Source organism: Mizuhopecten yessoensis, unplaced genomic scaffold (genome assembly GCF_002113885.1).
Source record: "Mizuhopecten yessoensis strain PY_sf001 unplaced genomic scaffold, ASM211388v2 scaffold10565, whole genome shotgun sequence".
In the NCBI taxonomy this organism is placed as follows: domain Eukaryota; kingdom Metazoa; phylum Mollusca; class Bivalvia; order Pectinida; family Pectinidae; genus Mizuhopecten; species Mizuhopecten yessoensis.
The window spans coordinates 83,930-98,764 of record NW_018408610.1 but is presented as its reverse complement, the minus strand read 5'-3'; the positions used below and the strand labels follow the sequence as shown (position 1 = coordinate 98,764).

General features: G+C 36.6%; 1 protein-coding gene across 1 annotated transcript in view; it reads right to left on the bottom strand.

Moving 5' to 3' along the window:
• Nucleotides 1–14,835, bottom strand: part of LOC110461109 (dentin sialophosphoprotein-like) — a 95,120-nt gene that overhangs the window by 61,472 nt on the left and 18,813 nt on the right. The window contains exons 2-4 of the mRNA XM_021514402.1: nucleotides 10,732–10,825; nucleotides 10,063–10,100; nucleotides 8,074–8,136 (exon numbers count right to left, since the gene is read on the bottom strand). Of these exons, the coding sequence (XP_021370077.1) occupies nucleotides 8,074–8,136; nucleotides 10,063–10,100; nucleotides 10,732–10,816 (186 nt within the window). The 5' untranslated portion in view covers nucleotides 10,817–10,825. The remainder of the gene's footprint in view (nucleotides 1–8,073; nucleotides 8,137–10,062; nucleotides 10,101–10,731; nucleotides 10,826–14,835) is intronic.

The following is a 14,835-nucleotide window of genomic DNA, read 5'->3' as shown; positions in this document are numbered from 1 at the left end:
TTTTTGCCCGCCCCTCTGCCCCCAGGGGGGCCATACCCTCTAGGTCTGTTTATACAAAACTGAGAACGCTTTGGCATATGATTCTCCAGACCAATTTTTGTAAAAATCCCTTCATCGGTACAAAATGAGAAGGTTCTTTATTGTTTTCCTCTATTTCCCCTAAAGGGTCCACCCATCTGCCCCAAAGAAAGGGATCCACACACCTCAGTTTATACAAAATGGGTTCTTTTGTCCCTATGCATGTTTTAGACTGCATTTAGTTTACAAATATAAATCCCTTCATTTGTATAGAAGGAGAAAAGATTTCCTCTATTTCTCCTATTGGGCCCTGCCCCTCTGACCCCAGAGGGGCCACACCCTCCGTTTATATAAACTTGAGGCTCCTTTGTCCAAAGATGCTCTCGAACCTATTTGGTCAAAATCCTTTTATTGGTTGAGAAGAAGTTTTTTTTTTAAATATTTACCCCATTTTCCCTTATTTGGCCCTCCCCTCTGACCCAAGAGGGGCCACACCATCTGTTTATACAAACTTGAGGCTGCTTTGTCCAAAGATGCTCTAGAACAAATTTGGTTAAAATACTTTTTAAAATATTTTTTAAAGACTTACCTATTTTACCCCTATTTAGCCCCGCCCCTCTGCCCCGAGCGGATCATACCCTCAGTTTATACAAAACTGAGAACCCTTTGGCCAATGATGCTTCAGACAAAATTTGGTAAAACTCCTCTGTGGTGTGAGTGGATGTATGTGCTGTTTTTTGGCTGTTTTGTTTTGTTTTATTATAATCTTTTTAACTGACATAGAAACCTGTATGAAAACCTGTCTTAAAATGCGATTTGAAAATGTATGTCAGTATATGTCCATATCAATGTGAATGACCACATGCATGTATCAACGAAATATACATACACATGTGTGTGTATACATATAAACTAGTATATATGTATGTACGTGCACGTACACAGGAAAATAAGACAATAACTTCCTGTTGCCAGCCATTCCCAACAACCATCTTTTCTGATAAAGTTCATAAAGTATGTATGCATGCATAGGATTTTTGGTTTCCTGTTTTCAGGATTTTTACAGTGATGTTATAATGATAGTTGTTTTCCACTTCACTCAATTCACAACAATGATATTTAACTTAGAATGATGGTGTCATGCAGACTTGTTTGAACAGTGTATTTGTTGTTATTGTTTCTTAACTGCTCGAAATTATGCGTGCAAAATAATGCGTCTATCTGTCAGATTCAATGTATATAAGTCTGTTTCAATGTAATGTATGTATATATGTACTGTCTGATTGCATGTCTGTCGGTGTCTGTCTGTCTGTCTGTCTGTCTCAATCAATGCATATATGTACATGTATGTGTAGTATGAGTTTAGATGTAGATGTATTTATATGTGTATTTTGTTATATTTGTTTGTGTATTATGTTGGGTTCTTTCTATGTATACTAGTGCTTCGTTTATTTTTGCAGCTTACATATATCTTTGTTGGTAATATAATGTTGTATATGGAAATTGTATATGGGTGTGAAAAGAAATATGTTTTGTGTTCTTGTCCTGTACTCTATTTGCAAATATTCTATTTTCCCATTCGCCCTTCCTATTTGTTTTCACTCTATACAAATAAACTAAATGGAGAAGAGAATGAATGATGAATGTTGAAAGAGAACCCTCCTGCGTGAGGACTCCATGTTGTTAAGGGGCTTACTCCAGGGCTCCCCAACCCTGGCAGCCGCTATCAAAATATGTATATATGTTTTTATATATATATATGTGCTTGGAAGCAGTATACGTATATACATAATTTGGAAAAAAAATGCTGGGCAAATAATATCTATGAAAAAAACAAAAAAAACCATCGTAAATTAAATATCACATACCAAGTAACAAAATTACTCACGTGCACGCTTTGATAAAAAAAACCTGAAAGGCGTTTTAAAATTTGATACATACCATTATCTTTAGTCACTTGGTGGTTCACCTGTATTTCAATATCTCTATTTCTGTGTTACATTAAAGGTTAAGGGGACAACTTGTAAAATATCAAAAAGGGGTTATAATGCTGAAAGCGAACGAGGCCAGGAAAAAAATATTAAGAACTTAAAAAGATATGAAAAATGTCTGTATTTATAGCACCTGGTCAAATATCTAGTTTACACAGAATTGGAGCCGATTATATTTTTGTATTTCTCTTTAATTAATCAACAACAACTAATCGATTAACAATTTGCAATTATTCCTCTTGAGAAATAATTGTTTTGTTTAAATGTAAAACGTCATTTTTGACGGATGTGAATAACTAGCTACAGTATGGGGTAAAATCCCTTATTCGCTTTGGTAGAAGAAGGATTTCAAAGGATTTTACCTATAATTCCCCGATTGGGCTCCGCAACCCGCCCCAGAGAGTCAAAACACACCATTTATACAGAATTCAGTCCCAATGGTCCAAGGATGCTCCGGGCAAAATTAGGATAAAATATAACTACTTTCACACCATCGGTTTGTTGTTTTATAAATATGCCATATATGTATTAGTGTCAATACATAAACATTTATGAAAACTAATAGAACCAGGACGCTGCTAAATTAATTGAAGTAACTTATGTTAAAACTATTGCCATTACTTTTGCATATATTACATTGTATAAACCACCGTTTCTGATCAAACACATAAATCATTTTCCAAATAGTTGTTAAACAAGTATTGTTATTAAGAACTGCAACCTTAAATATTGCATCAAAAATTGTCTTTAATATATTAGTAATACTTCCTTATTAAAGTGTTCCTGACTACAAATAGTAGTAGACAAACCGTTATACATACCTGTACTTTGAGTCACGTCTGAAGATTGTTCGTGTTGATGTACACCTGTATCGGATTGTCCATCGTCATCAGAAGTACGAACTGGCATGTCTGTATTTATACAATATCAACATTTCAAACTCATCGCTTATTTTTAAGGAGGGAATATTGCCATTCATCAATATGCACTTGATTGTTGAAATTTATCCAAGCTATACTTTCACCAGTTTGTCTGAACGATCTGGCATGAATAGGTACTAAGTTGTTCAGGTATACTACTTTCATTGGTTGCAATGAAATTTAAAACCACTTAATACGTTTGTTTTGTTTAAATCTGGTTAAAAGAGCTATTCAAATATTATTTAGAAATGACACAACCAACATCGCTTTAGGCGTTATACACAGGATATATACCTCAATTTACCTTCTGTCTAATGAATTATTCTTGCAAACATAAATGAAATAATTGTAATATATACATGCATGCAAAGTCATCAAGAGCATCGACTGGCTTTTGAGATCCACCAAAAATTGGTCAGCTGTCCCAATTGCAACACTTGGTCTTTTTTCGTTTTTTTTTATCTTTCCTTCCTTCTGTCATTTCTATCTACTTGCTGTTTCCCTAAGCCCATGTCCAAATATGACCCTGGCTATTTCGTGGACGTTAAACCCGAAACAAGCAAATACCAGTTTTAGCAGGATTGGTCGAGAGAACTGACGTTTGGAACAAAAAGAATAATCTTCGGACTAGTATCTACTTTTTGGTATATCTTGTAAATTAAAAAAATAAGTCATAGAGAAACGTTTAATCAGATTAAATTTTAACATTAAATATTGATCACTTTCATTTTAAACTATAAAATATGTAAGCTATTTCACACAGTATTTAGTATTCTGTCAAAACCTACCTGACTTCGCTGCTTGAGCACGACTGTATTTGGAACCAGTTGGTTTCGGGAGATCATCTTGATTCATGCCACCAACGCCTCTTACAGTAATGTGGATATTGTCATCATCAGATATTGTTGGATGACCAGCTTTATCCAGCAATTTACCGTTATAGAAAAGGAGAAACGATCCTACTGGGCATACACGCTTTTGGTATAATGTCGTTTGAATGCTTTCAAAAGCATGTTTGTTGTCCACATCCATGTTGAAAAGATATTTTGAGTTATGATACACATGAACCCGAACATAGCAACTATCGGCATCATTTGCTGCAGGTGTACGCGGCAGATGATGCCTAATCGTTATACTATCACTGGATTCCAAATGTGCTTTTCCGTATTTTTTTAGAGGGGTGACATGTTTAAAAGTTTTCATGTTACAAGCGGGAATGATATTTTCCTTGACATTTTGGATGCTGTTGACCGGTGAATTGTCAAAGTTTCTGTTCTTGTCAACATTTTGGCGCTTAACGGATGAATTAATGGAGGGACACTGAAATCAAGACAGACAACGTGATAGAAACACAATCAATGAAAAGAAATAATGATACAGATATATTTAGATTAATAAATAACAATATTTCTCCGTATAAATTATTATCTACAACTTCTCTTGATAACGTTTTTGTTCGTTAGTACAGAGAACATTCATGGCGCATTATGTTTTCTTCTGTCATGATAAAAGGAGCTAACTAAAGCATGCATTTACAAGTCTTGATTTAAGATATACCCGTGTATGTGAATTTACCTTTGATGTAATATGATGGTAGTTCCTTTTCTTGAAATGTTGAAAGCACGTTGGCGCCTTCCTAGCAAGTCGTGGTTTCAGTGGTGATGGAACGGTTCGATGTATCTTAACCTTCTTCCATGGTTTTGGCTTTTTGAGTTTTCTGACAGGGACTGCCGCTGGTATGTGACTTGATCTTGTTTCATATCGATCATGTTGGTATTCTGTATACGAAGAGTAACCAGCAAAGCCACTGCGACAAGACAAGTCACTAAGTTGATTATTCCGTTTAAATCCATGTTGCAGTTTCTGCTTTGTTACCTCTTGTCTTCTCCTTTCGGTTATTGGCTTTGATCTCGCTAGATTTAGCGGAACCCTGTTTACTTCAATTTTCTAATAAAAGAAAAAAAAGAAGATAAATCATGTGTCACAGAACCTTATACCGATGTTGATAACAAGTTTTTGTAGTTTCGTTAACGAGTTTAATAGCCATGCATCTAGGAACGTATAATCTCAACAAGAATGTCTGCTCGCGCCAGGTGACGTCCTAAACCGAAAGTAGTATCTAAACAGAAGTGACTTGCGTTAGAAAATAGTCCGTCTTATGTAAAAAAAAATAACCTCTAAGGATTTTAAAGATTTAAACATCAAATTTCCCTTTTGGGCCCGACAACTCTTAGCACCAATAGGGTCCAAACCCATCGTTTATATAAATTGAGTCCCCTTGTAAAAAGGATAATCCAGACTAAACTTGGATAACATCCCTTAACCCTGTTATTAGAAGGACTTCAAAGGTTTTTACCTCTATTTCACCTATTGGGCCCTGCTCCTCTGTCCCCAGGGGGTCAACACCTACTGTTTATATACAACCCAGTCACCTTGGCCCAAGCATGGTCCAGACCAAATTGGGGTAAAATCCCTTATTCGCTTTGGTAGAAGAAGGATTTCAAAGGATTTTACCTCTAATTCCCCGATTGGGCTCCGCAACCCGCCCCAGAGAGTCAAAACACACCATTTATACAGAATTCAGTCCCCATGGTCCAAGGATGCTCCGGACAAAATTAGGATAAAACCCCTTACTCCCTACGGGAAAAGAAGGACTTTAAAGGTTTTACTTCCATTTTCCCTATTGGGCCCTGCACGTCTGACCCCAGGGGCCCACACCTATCGTTCATACAAATTTTTGTCACCTTGGTCCAAACATGCTCAAGACAAACTTGGGATGAGATCCCTTAATCCCTTTGGTAGAAGAAGAATTTCAAAGGTTTTTACCTCTAATTCCTCTATTGGGCCCGCAACCCGCCCACAAAGGGTCCAAACCAACCATTTATACATTATTCATTCCCTATGATCCACGGTTGCTCCAGACAAAATTAGGATAAAACCCCTTACTCCCTACGGGAAAAGAAGGACTTTAAAGGTTTTACTTCCATTTCCCCTATTTGGCCCTGCACGTCTGCCCCCGGGGGTTTATATAAAATTGAGTCCCCTTTTCCAAAGCATTCTCAAGACAAAATTGGCTAATCCCACCGTTGATACAAATCTGAGGCCTCTTGGCCCAAACAAGCTCCAGACCAGATTAAGATGAAATCCCTTAAGTCCTACGGTAGAAGAAGGCGTTTAAAGGTTTTACCTCTATTTCCCCTATTCGGCCACAACCACTATCTATACAAAAATTGAATCCCCTTTGGACAAGCATAATCCAGATCAAATTGGAATGAAATCCGTTAATCCCTTTTGTAGTAGAAGGATTTTGAAGGTTTTCTTCTATTTTCCCTATTTGGCCCCACCCCTCTGGCCACATCCAACATTTATACAAAACTGAGACCCCTTGGTCCAAGGATGCTCTATACCAATTTAGGATAAAATCCCTTAATTCCTAGGGTAGAAGAAGGGTTTGAAAGGTTTTACCATTATTTCCCATATTCGGCTCCACCCCTCTGCCCCCAGAGGGGACACACCCATCGTTTATACAAAATTGAGTTCCCTTGTACTAAGGATGCTCCAGACCAAATTTAGTCGAAATCTACTGGGCCGTTTAGGACAAGTAGCGTTTTAAGGGAAAAAATGACGGACGGAAGACGGACGCTGCGCCATGGCATAGGCTCACTTGCCCTTCGGGCAGGTGAGCTAAAAAGTAATGAAAAGTATCGTGAGGATAACAACACCAATTTAAGTGTTAATGTGCATATAAAAAGCAAATGATGATAGGATTATTTTAAAAAAATCTCCATAGGTTTTAAATGTAATTTATTCCTCCGTGTGAATCTTCCTTGCGTTTACGTCTGTCACAGATCGATGATCTGCGATCGATTGCCAATGATCTAAGAAGTGTTTTGGAAACAATGGTGATAAGTTGACTTTTTTTAAACGGAGAAATATATAAGGTTGTAGTATATAGATGATAAACAGTTTATCACACAGTACTTGTCAGTATTTATCGTTCGAACAATATATCATTGCTCGCACGTGGATAAAATCTGCAGTGGCCTTTCGATTTCATCCATGTTCTCGCGACGAGAAAAGTGTTCTCTCGACAAACCCTGAAAACACTGTGATAATCTAGAAATATATGTGGCAAACTCGTGAGTATCAAATAAACTGCGACATATATCCACCGAATGTTTCTGAAGCTGGGATGTTCCTATCAGGAAAGGAATGGTTCACGACCGAGCACGTTTAACGTCCTCCTATCAATAGCTATGGTCATTCAAGGAGGGCCTCCCCTGTGTGCAAGATGCATGCGTGTAGTGTATGCGTGTGCGTTTTGGAAGGCTGCGATATGTTCATGTTTGTCTCCTTGCGATAGCGCTGATCTGACGCCGACTTTATAGTGCTATCACACTGAAACATACTGCCGAAGACACCAAGCAAGACACCCCACCAGGCCACAATATACTGACAACGGGCCAACCAGTCGTCACACTCCTAAATTGCTGAACGCAAAGCAGGAGTAACAACTAAAGGCCAAAAGTAAGGCATTGTCAATGGAGACATTAGGGATAAGAAAGTTGATTCGAAAGAAGAGGAAAGATATATCCCAAATTTAGTCGTCTTATACGATCATGCAATGGGGGCAGCAGGTACAATACATACGCCCTACCTGCAGTGAAGTAGGAAGGTTGAAAGGTATCTTATGTTTAAAGAAAAAAAAACCCAATACAATATCAGGCAAATCAACACTTCCTTTAAAATATATAACAATGAAAACTTAATTCCATAAAAAAGTTTATAATACTGTTAACTCTATGAATAATCTTGATGTTTTAAAGCATTACTTTATACCAAACTAACCCTGTTTATTGTATGCCCATGATATATATATATATATCTCTCTCAATATAATTACCTAAATGTTTCTGTCTACCTACAATGTTGAATGTTGAATGTGAGTGATAGAATGAGAAAAACTAGCAATCTTTTTTTTTAAATCTACCTGAGACTTATTGCAAAGATTGCAAACATTGGTTGTTTTCTGCTTTAATAAATAACATCTCAAAACATACAGTTAAATAGCAAAATATTTTTTTTTTACTTCAGGTAAAAGTCAATGAAAACCTAATGAAAAGAGTGTTAAAATATTCACATACTTTGTTCAGCGTAAGAACGAGGTCCACAGATGATTCACAATACAGGTCAACGAAGGCATATCCCTGAAAGAAAAGTTTAGAACAAGTGTGAAAACATAATTTATCTGAAGACGGTCACGTGGAACCAAAATCTAATAAATTGAGAATAAAAATATCTATAGCAGATCGCAAAAGCAGTAAGACAGCTAAAAGGATATTATCCATGTAATGAAACGAATGAATCCTAAATATAAAATAAGTGTCAAACACGTGAATGATTGCCAGGTAATACAGCATTAATATGAAACCTTATTTCAATATCGTTAGACTCATATCTAATTATTTGTCAATGATAGTGTTCTATCATGATGTTATGATGTTTGCCTCTCCACTCAAAAAAAGAACCACTCGATCAAGCACGAGGGATCTTTGCGCCCACCATTGTACCATCTTCATATCTTCTAAGTAACATTCATCTTTGATCTTGTTTTTTTTATCTGTTGGCATGTACAATTTAAATGCAGCTTGTGGTAACTTACGATCACAGCTGCATACTGATGTGTAGTGTATGCCAGTTTTTGTTCAACGTGAGGTCGTTTGACCTACTTACTAGCTCAGCATTTCATGTGTTCCAAGGTCTGGTGCTTCTAGGGAAGTAGTGATTTTCTAATGAATCTCCAAATGAAGCACGCACAATGACAAACCATTAAGAAATGGCAATCTTTGTTGTTCGATAAGTCCCATAAGTCAATATTCATAAGTAAGGACCATGGAGGACCTACACTTGAAACTTGAAAAAGATCCCTCAATTCCTTCCTGAAAAATAGCGCTAGCACACTTCACCTCTCCTAAGAGATCACAGGGGAATTTTAACACCAAACGTCGTACCGTAGTCAACGGTCCTATGTAAGATTGATATTTTCTTTTCCTTCTCTAATTGTGGATTGAGTCATGTAAAAATTAAATGAACCTTTTGGAATGTTTTGATCAGAACTGCAAAAGTCTGTGAATGACATTGTCTTTCAAAGTGAGATTGTTGTTTAACAATTTACTAGCATAGTACTTATTGTGTACCAAGGGGAACCCAACTTTGAAATGTGAGAAAGATCTCTCTAGTACTGTACTTCTTAGGAAATAGTGATAACGAACTGGAGCCATCAAAATCAACGATGGTTGTCTGACGACCATTTTTTCGTCTTTTTTTCTGATCAGCCTCAAAAGCAAACGTGCATAACTTAGGACTTGAAATGAACGTAGGAAATTTTAGATCACTCCAGCACTTTGTGAGAAAGAGCTCTAACTAAATTTTACCCTCAAAGTTTCCGATCAGAACCAAAATTTCCGATCAGACCCAAGAATGTATATGCTAAATGAGAGACCATGATAAACCTTCATATGAAATGGAGAAAGATCTCTACTTTCTTAGAAATAGCGCTAACAATAATTCTTTAATGCGGGACGAATGGACCAAGGGCAATTATCGATTTAAAAAGCCCACCACCTGAGGATGTTGGGCAGAAAGGTGCAAACCATAGGTGCTGTAGTTGCAAAGCATACAAAAGAAGGTCTCATTTACAACCAAAATATAACCTTTGCCAGCTTAAGATTGCATGGCATTTGTTACCGAGATTGGTGTGGCTTTTGTTCTTCGATCCTTCTTGAGTAAGGTTATTAGTTAAGTTTTGTTGTAGTTGCAGCCTTGTTTCATATGATTGAAACTACTTTGAATGTATACGTTTCTTAAAGTAACTATGTAAGATTTTAATAGACGTCACATTACACTACTTAAGGAATTTCATGACACATACTGACCATATTTTTACTTTGCTGTATTGGACTTTATTTTAAAGACAAAGGAAATATCTTCATACTGTAATATTTATTTAAGAACAAAGCTGATGTTTTATTGTTATCTAACGATATGGCCTCAATCTCTTTTTTCTTGTTTGGTTACATTAATTGCAGAATTTTAAGGAATGTTTCGTGAATGTCTCGAAATGGGAAACTTACCTTACTTGGATGTATCCAAATATTTTGTACTTGAGCAACTACAATTAAACGAAATCGTATTAGTGGCATACTTTAATTGGACAATACAGAAGTCCTGCCCAAGCGAGGTAGCCCCATCTGAGGGAACACAGTAGATGTCATAATACCTAACATATCTATACCACAGCATTAAAAAAGATTCAAATAAATGGAGGTCATTTATATTCGTTAGTATTATGGCACATTATGCTATCAAGTTGCAGGTCAAATATAATTCCTCAAGGACATGTATTTCTGAGAAATAGTCGTATACGAGTGTAAGCAAATTTGGCAAATGCGAAAAAAGGTTCATTTGTTTTTACATACTTCACAACTGCGACATTGAAATCGGTCAAATATTAAATTAATATATGATATTCATATTTTTGAAAACTTTATGGTGCATTATAACAGGAATAAATAACCAACTATAATGCCCTTAAGCCCAATGCCTCTTAGGAAAAAGCTTTTTTCTTAAAGCTGAAGAATGACTGACTACGCACAAGCCAAGAAGTTTACAGATATTTCGAACCTTATTCGTTAAAACTACTGACTCGAGTGACATAAAAAGCATTAACATTTGATGTTTCAATTATGTTTTAATAGCTATTTAATTATACGACGTGCTAAACCGTTTGTGCATGGACATACCTGTTTCAATGCCTTGCTTAATGATTCGATATACAGGGCCACGCTTGAGACCTTTAGGAATACAGGAAACGAAGATAAACGTCATTGTCGATTCCTGAAACAAATCAAGAATAGAATGAAAATTCTAACTCAAAATCGATGTACTAACGCAACATATTAGCAAAGGAACATTTACGTGGAGAAAATGCAAAGAGTAACACAATCAGATAATCTGGATTGGTACAGTGTAGACAACTTATGTTTTATCGACAACTCTTAGGTAGCAGAGTACAGTAGAAATGGCTTGATTCTATAAATAAAGGGCATGTCTCAGATCAACATGGATAGCGGATGTATCCTGCACAACCCACCTACATATATATATTTATAAACTACATTTTGAATACATGTTTTTTCGAAGAATGTTTTTTTCTATCTTTCTAAAAGTGATTTCCCCAGGTTTGGGACTTGTGAAACCATGGTTATCACATCAAAAACCGCAAAAGAATGCAAAAAAAAAAAGATTTTTTACCCAAAATTTAACCCACGCAAGTAGTTTTTGTTTTCTTAAAACATGTCTTAAATTGAATATCTCCTACTCGGTAACAGAAATACTTACGTTTTAGCATAGGTCGTTCAACTTGATTTTTCACAATATTTACGCATGTGCTGAATACATGAAAAGCTAGCTTTTGTTATGTAGACACAGATTTGTAAATGGCCAAAATTGTAGTCTCAAACCAAATTCTATTTTTTCTTTTTTTTTTTTAAATTGAAGCCCACATAGTCCGCTTCATCATTTGATACACTTCATTATGTATATGCCAATTTTAGTGCTGATTTTTTAAAAACTTTGTTACATGTACTATTACATGGGTTATTCATTGTACAAATATATCACCCATGGCCAACGTACGCTACTGTACTCTGCTACCTTAGTGCATGTGTAACGAAATGACCTCATATCGAGAAACGGGGTAGTGACAACGGAACTACAATGCACATTAATACAATTTTTTTCTAATTAACTATCACACAAGAATAAACAAAATATTCCCACATGAAATAACAATAGTGACCAGCAAACATGCCCATATTTTTATTAAACTGCATCTCTCGACACCCTGTGTTGTAAGTTTGCTCATTAGCAATTGACATCTATCACAGAAATCCTTATATTCGGAGCAAGATAGACAAGAGGCCCATGGGCCTTAACGGTCACCTGAGTTCTGATAGATTTATACAGAGAGATGATTTTTGTTTTTAAAACATGAACAGAAATATTTTTCAAAATAACAAAAAAAAACCAATAAAACCACCTTATTCCATATCTTACATAAAGATTTAAGACTGAAAAGTATTTGAAATTATCACCTCTAATTCTAAACAATGAAAATTAAGAAATTTTAGCACACTGACTCCTTTGGGCCCCGCCCTACAGCCCTTCGGGATAGGGCTAGCTCAAATAATAGTTGAAATATCCAAAGAGTTCTTTTCCGTCTTTGAAGAGTATTTGATTCTACCATATCTGGGTCTTGAGAAGAAGATTTAGAAATTTCAGTCAATTTGACAAGTTTTGGCCCCAACCATCAGCCCCAGGGGGTCAGTAAGGGCTGATATGTGCATACAAACAAACTGCTATCTAATACTGATAATGCTAACCAAAATTGAATTACTTCCAATGGAAATTAAACAAATGTTGGTTAAAAAATGTGATATCCCTATATAAACTATAGTAAAGTTTACCCTCACCCCAGGGGAAAACGTGAGACACAAGGGTCATGAAATGCCCTCTTTTGGTAAAGCACTTTAAGTCCATTCCATCTTTGAAGAGTATTTGATTCTACCATACACCAGAAGATTTTTTAGTCAATTTGACCCTTTTTGACCCCGCCCCTCAGGCCCCTGGGGGCTAGTGACCATGTAATTCACACTTTTTGTTGATCTTTGGCCATGGAAGGTTTCTGCAAAATGTCATTGAAATTGAATTTAGGGGTTTTGGAAAAGAAATCAAAAATTTGAATTGTTTACGGACGCACGACGTACGAAGGACGACGACGGACAAAAGGCGATCGCAATAGGTCACCGGAGACTTTGTCTCGGGTGACCTAAAAATAGCTACTTCATTTTACACAGTATTATATAAAATTTGTCTGTTGTATTTTCGATGTCTTATAAATAATATAAGATATCTTACATAGTACCTCAGTTACATTATAAAGTACGTGTCTTATATGATATATTACATATTGCTTAAACTACAGTTGTGTGACCGCACAACGCACCAAAAATACCGTGCATACATCGTTCACACACCGTCCGCACATTGTCCACACATGGTGCGCACAACTGGGCGATTTAACAATCGTTCGCCCCGTTGTGCACTCCTCTCCGCACAACTGGCCGATTTGGTACAATTTGTTGATTAATATTACCTAATGAAAAAAATACGGAAGGCTCGTATGCAATAATGTACAATATATTTATTATTGTAATTTCTCATCACAATAACTAAGATTATGTACAATTTTATAACGCATGTAAGACAGTATAACAATGACCGTTGGACTGTCAAGAATGGATTTGGCTCCTAGCTAGGTAGCAGAACAGGTAATAATAATTTGATGAGTTTTACCTGGCCAGTGCCTGACGGGTAGAGCTGATATCCGATACCATATACCGTTAAGAAAACACAACTGGCGTTTAGTATTTGTTATTTACATTCGTATCAATCTAAGGCTACCATTCACCAGGTTTTCACATTTTGACGAGTCACGTAAGTGCCCCGGGCGGGGAAAAACTACGGTCCATGTACAAAGTGGCTATGTTTACCTGTCTTGTAATTTTACATGTGTCGATTAAGGTCGTTTAAAAAACACCGAAAACGCCATTTCTAATTTAAGAAAGTATAGACAGAGAGATAAGCTGGTTGATGAAGCTAGAATAGGGAAACATACTAAAAAATCAAGTTTATATGTTTAAACACCAAACCATATATATTGTTCTCAATTTACATCAACCACGATTGTTATCGCACAACGTTCGTCGATCGTCCACACAAATGTGCGCAAGCAATGATCGTCCATTTTTTTTATCGTTCGCACTTCGTGCACACATCGTGCGCACACCGTAAATCGTGTAACGTTCTTCGATCCCACAACTATATATTAGACATCCAATAGAATTCAATGGAATACAGGATCGACATTGTTCCTTAAAAAAATTAAAATGACTCGACATAATAGATAACACAAGAATAAACAAAATATTCCCACATGAAATAACAATAGTGACCAGCAAACGCGCCCATATTTTTATTAAACTGCATCTCTCGACACCCTGTGTTGCAGATTTGGTTTGGTTTATTATTGTTTAACGTCCTATTAACCGCTATGGTCATTTAACGACGGTCTCCCCTGTATGTATCATGCATGCGTGTAGTGTTTGCGTGTGTGTTTTGAGAAGCTGCGATATGTCTCCTTGTGATAACGTGGAACTGATGCCGACTTTATGGTGTTACATCACTGAACATATTGCCGAAGACACCCAGCAGGACACCCCACCCGATCACATTTTACTGACAAAGTGCGAATCAGTCGTCCAACTCCTAAATTGCTGAGCGTTAAGCAGGAGTAGAAACTACCATTTTTACAGACTCTGGTATGTCTCGGCCAGGGGACAGAACCCAGAGCTTTCCTCACTTCCTCACAGGGAAAACGCTCAACTAAAGGCGCCAAATGTAGGAAGTGACCACCATCTTGTCACAGCTAGCATCGGGCTTAAACTATTCAGATCATCAACAACTTGCATAATACAGAGATTTGACACAGGGAAACTTAGAGATGTAAAGACTCAGCATGACTTCAAACTAGAACTGAAGAACCGCTTTCAACTCCTAGAACATCAAACAAACATTGAAGAAAGTGAAACAATAGACAAACAATGGCTAGAAGTGGAGGAAATGTTTGAAAAGACCAGTGAAAAAATATTAGTGTTTAAAAGGCAAGTACACAAAAAATGGATAAAACCAGGGAATTGGGCACTTATTTACAACAGGAAAGAGCTAAAGAAAAAGACATGTCATACACATTCAGACAGACTAAAACAAAGATTGATGGGACAATA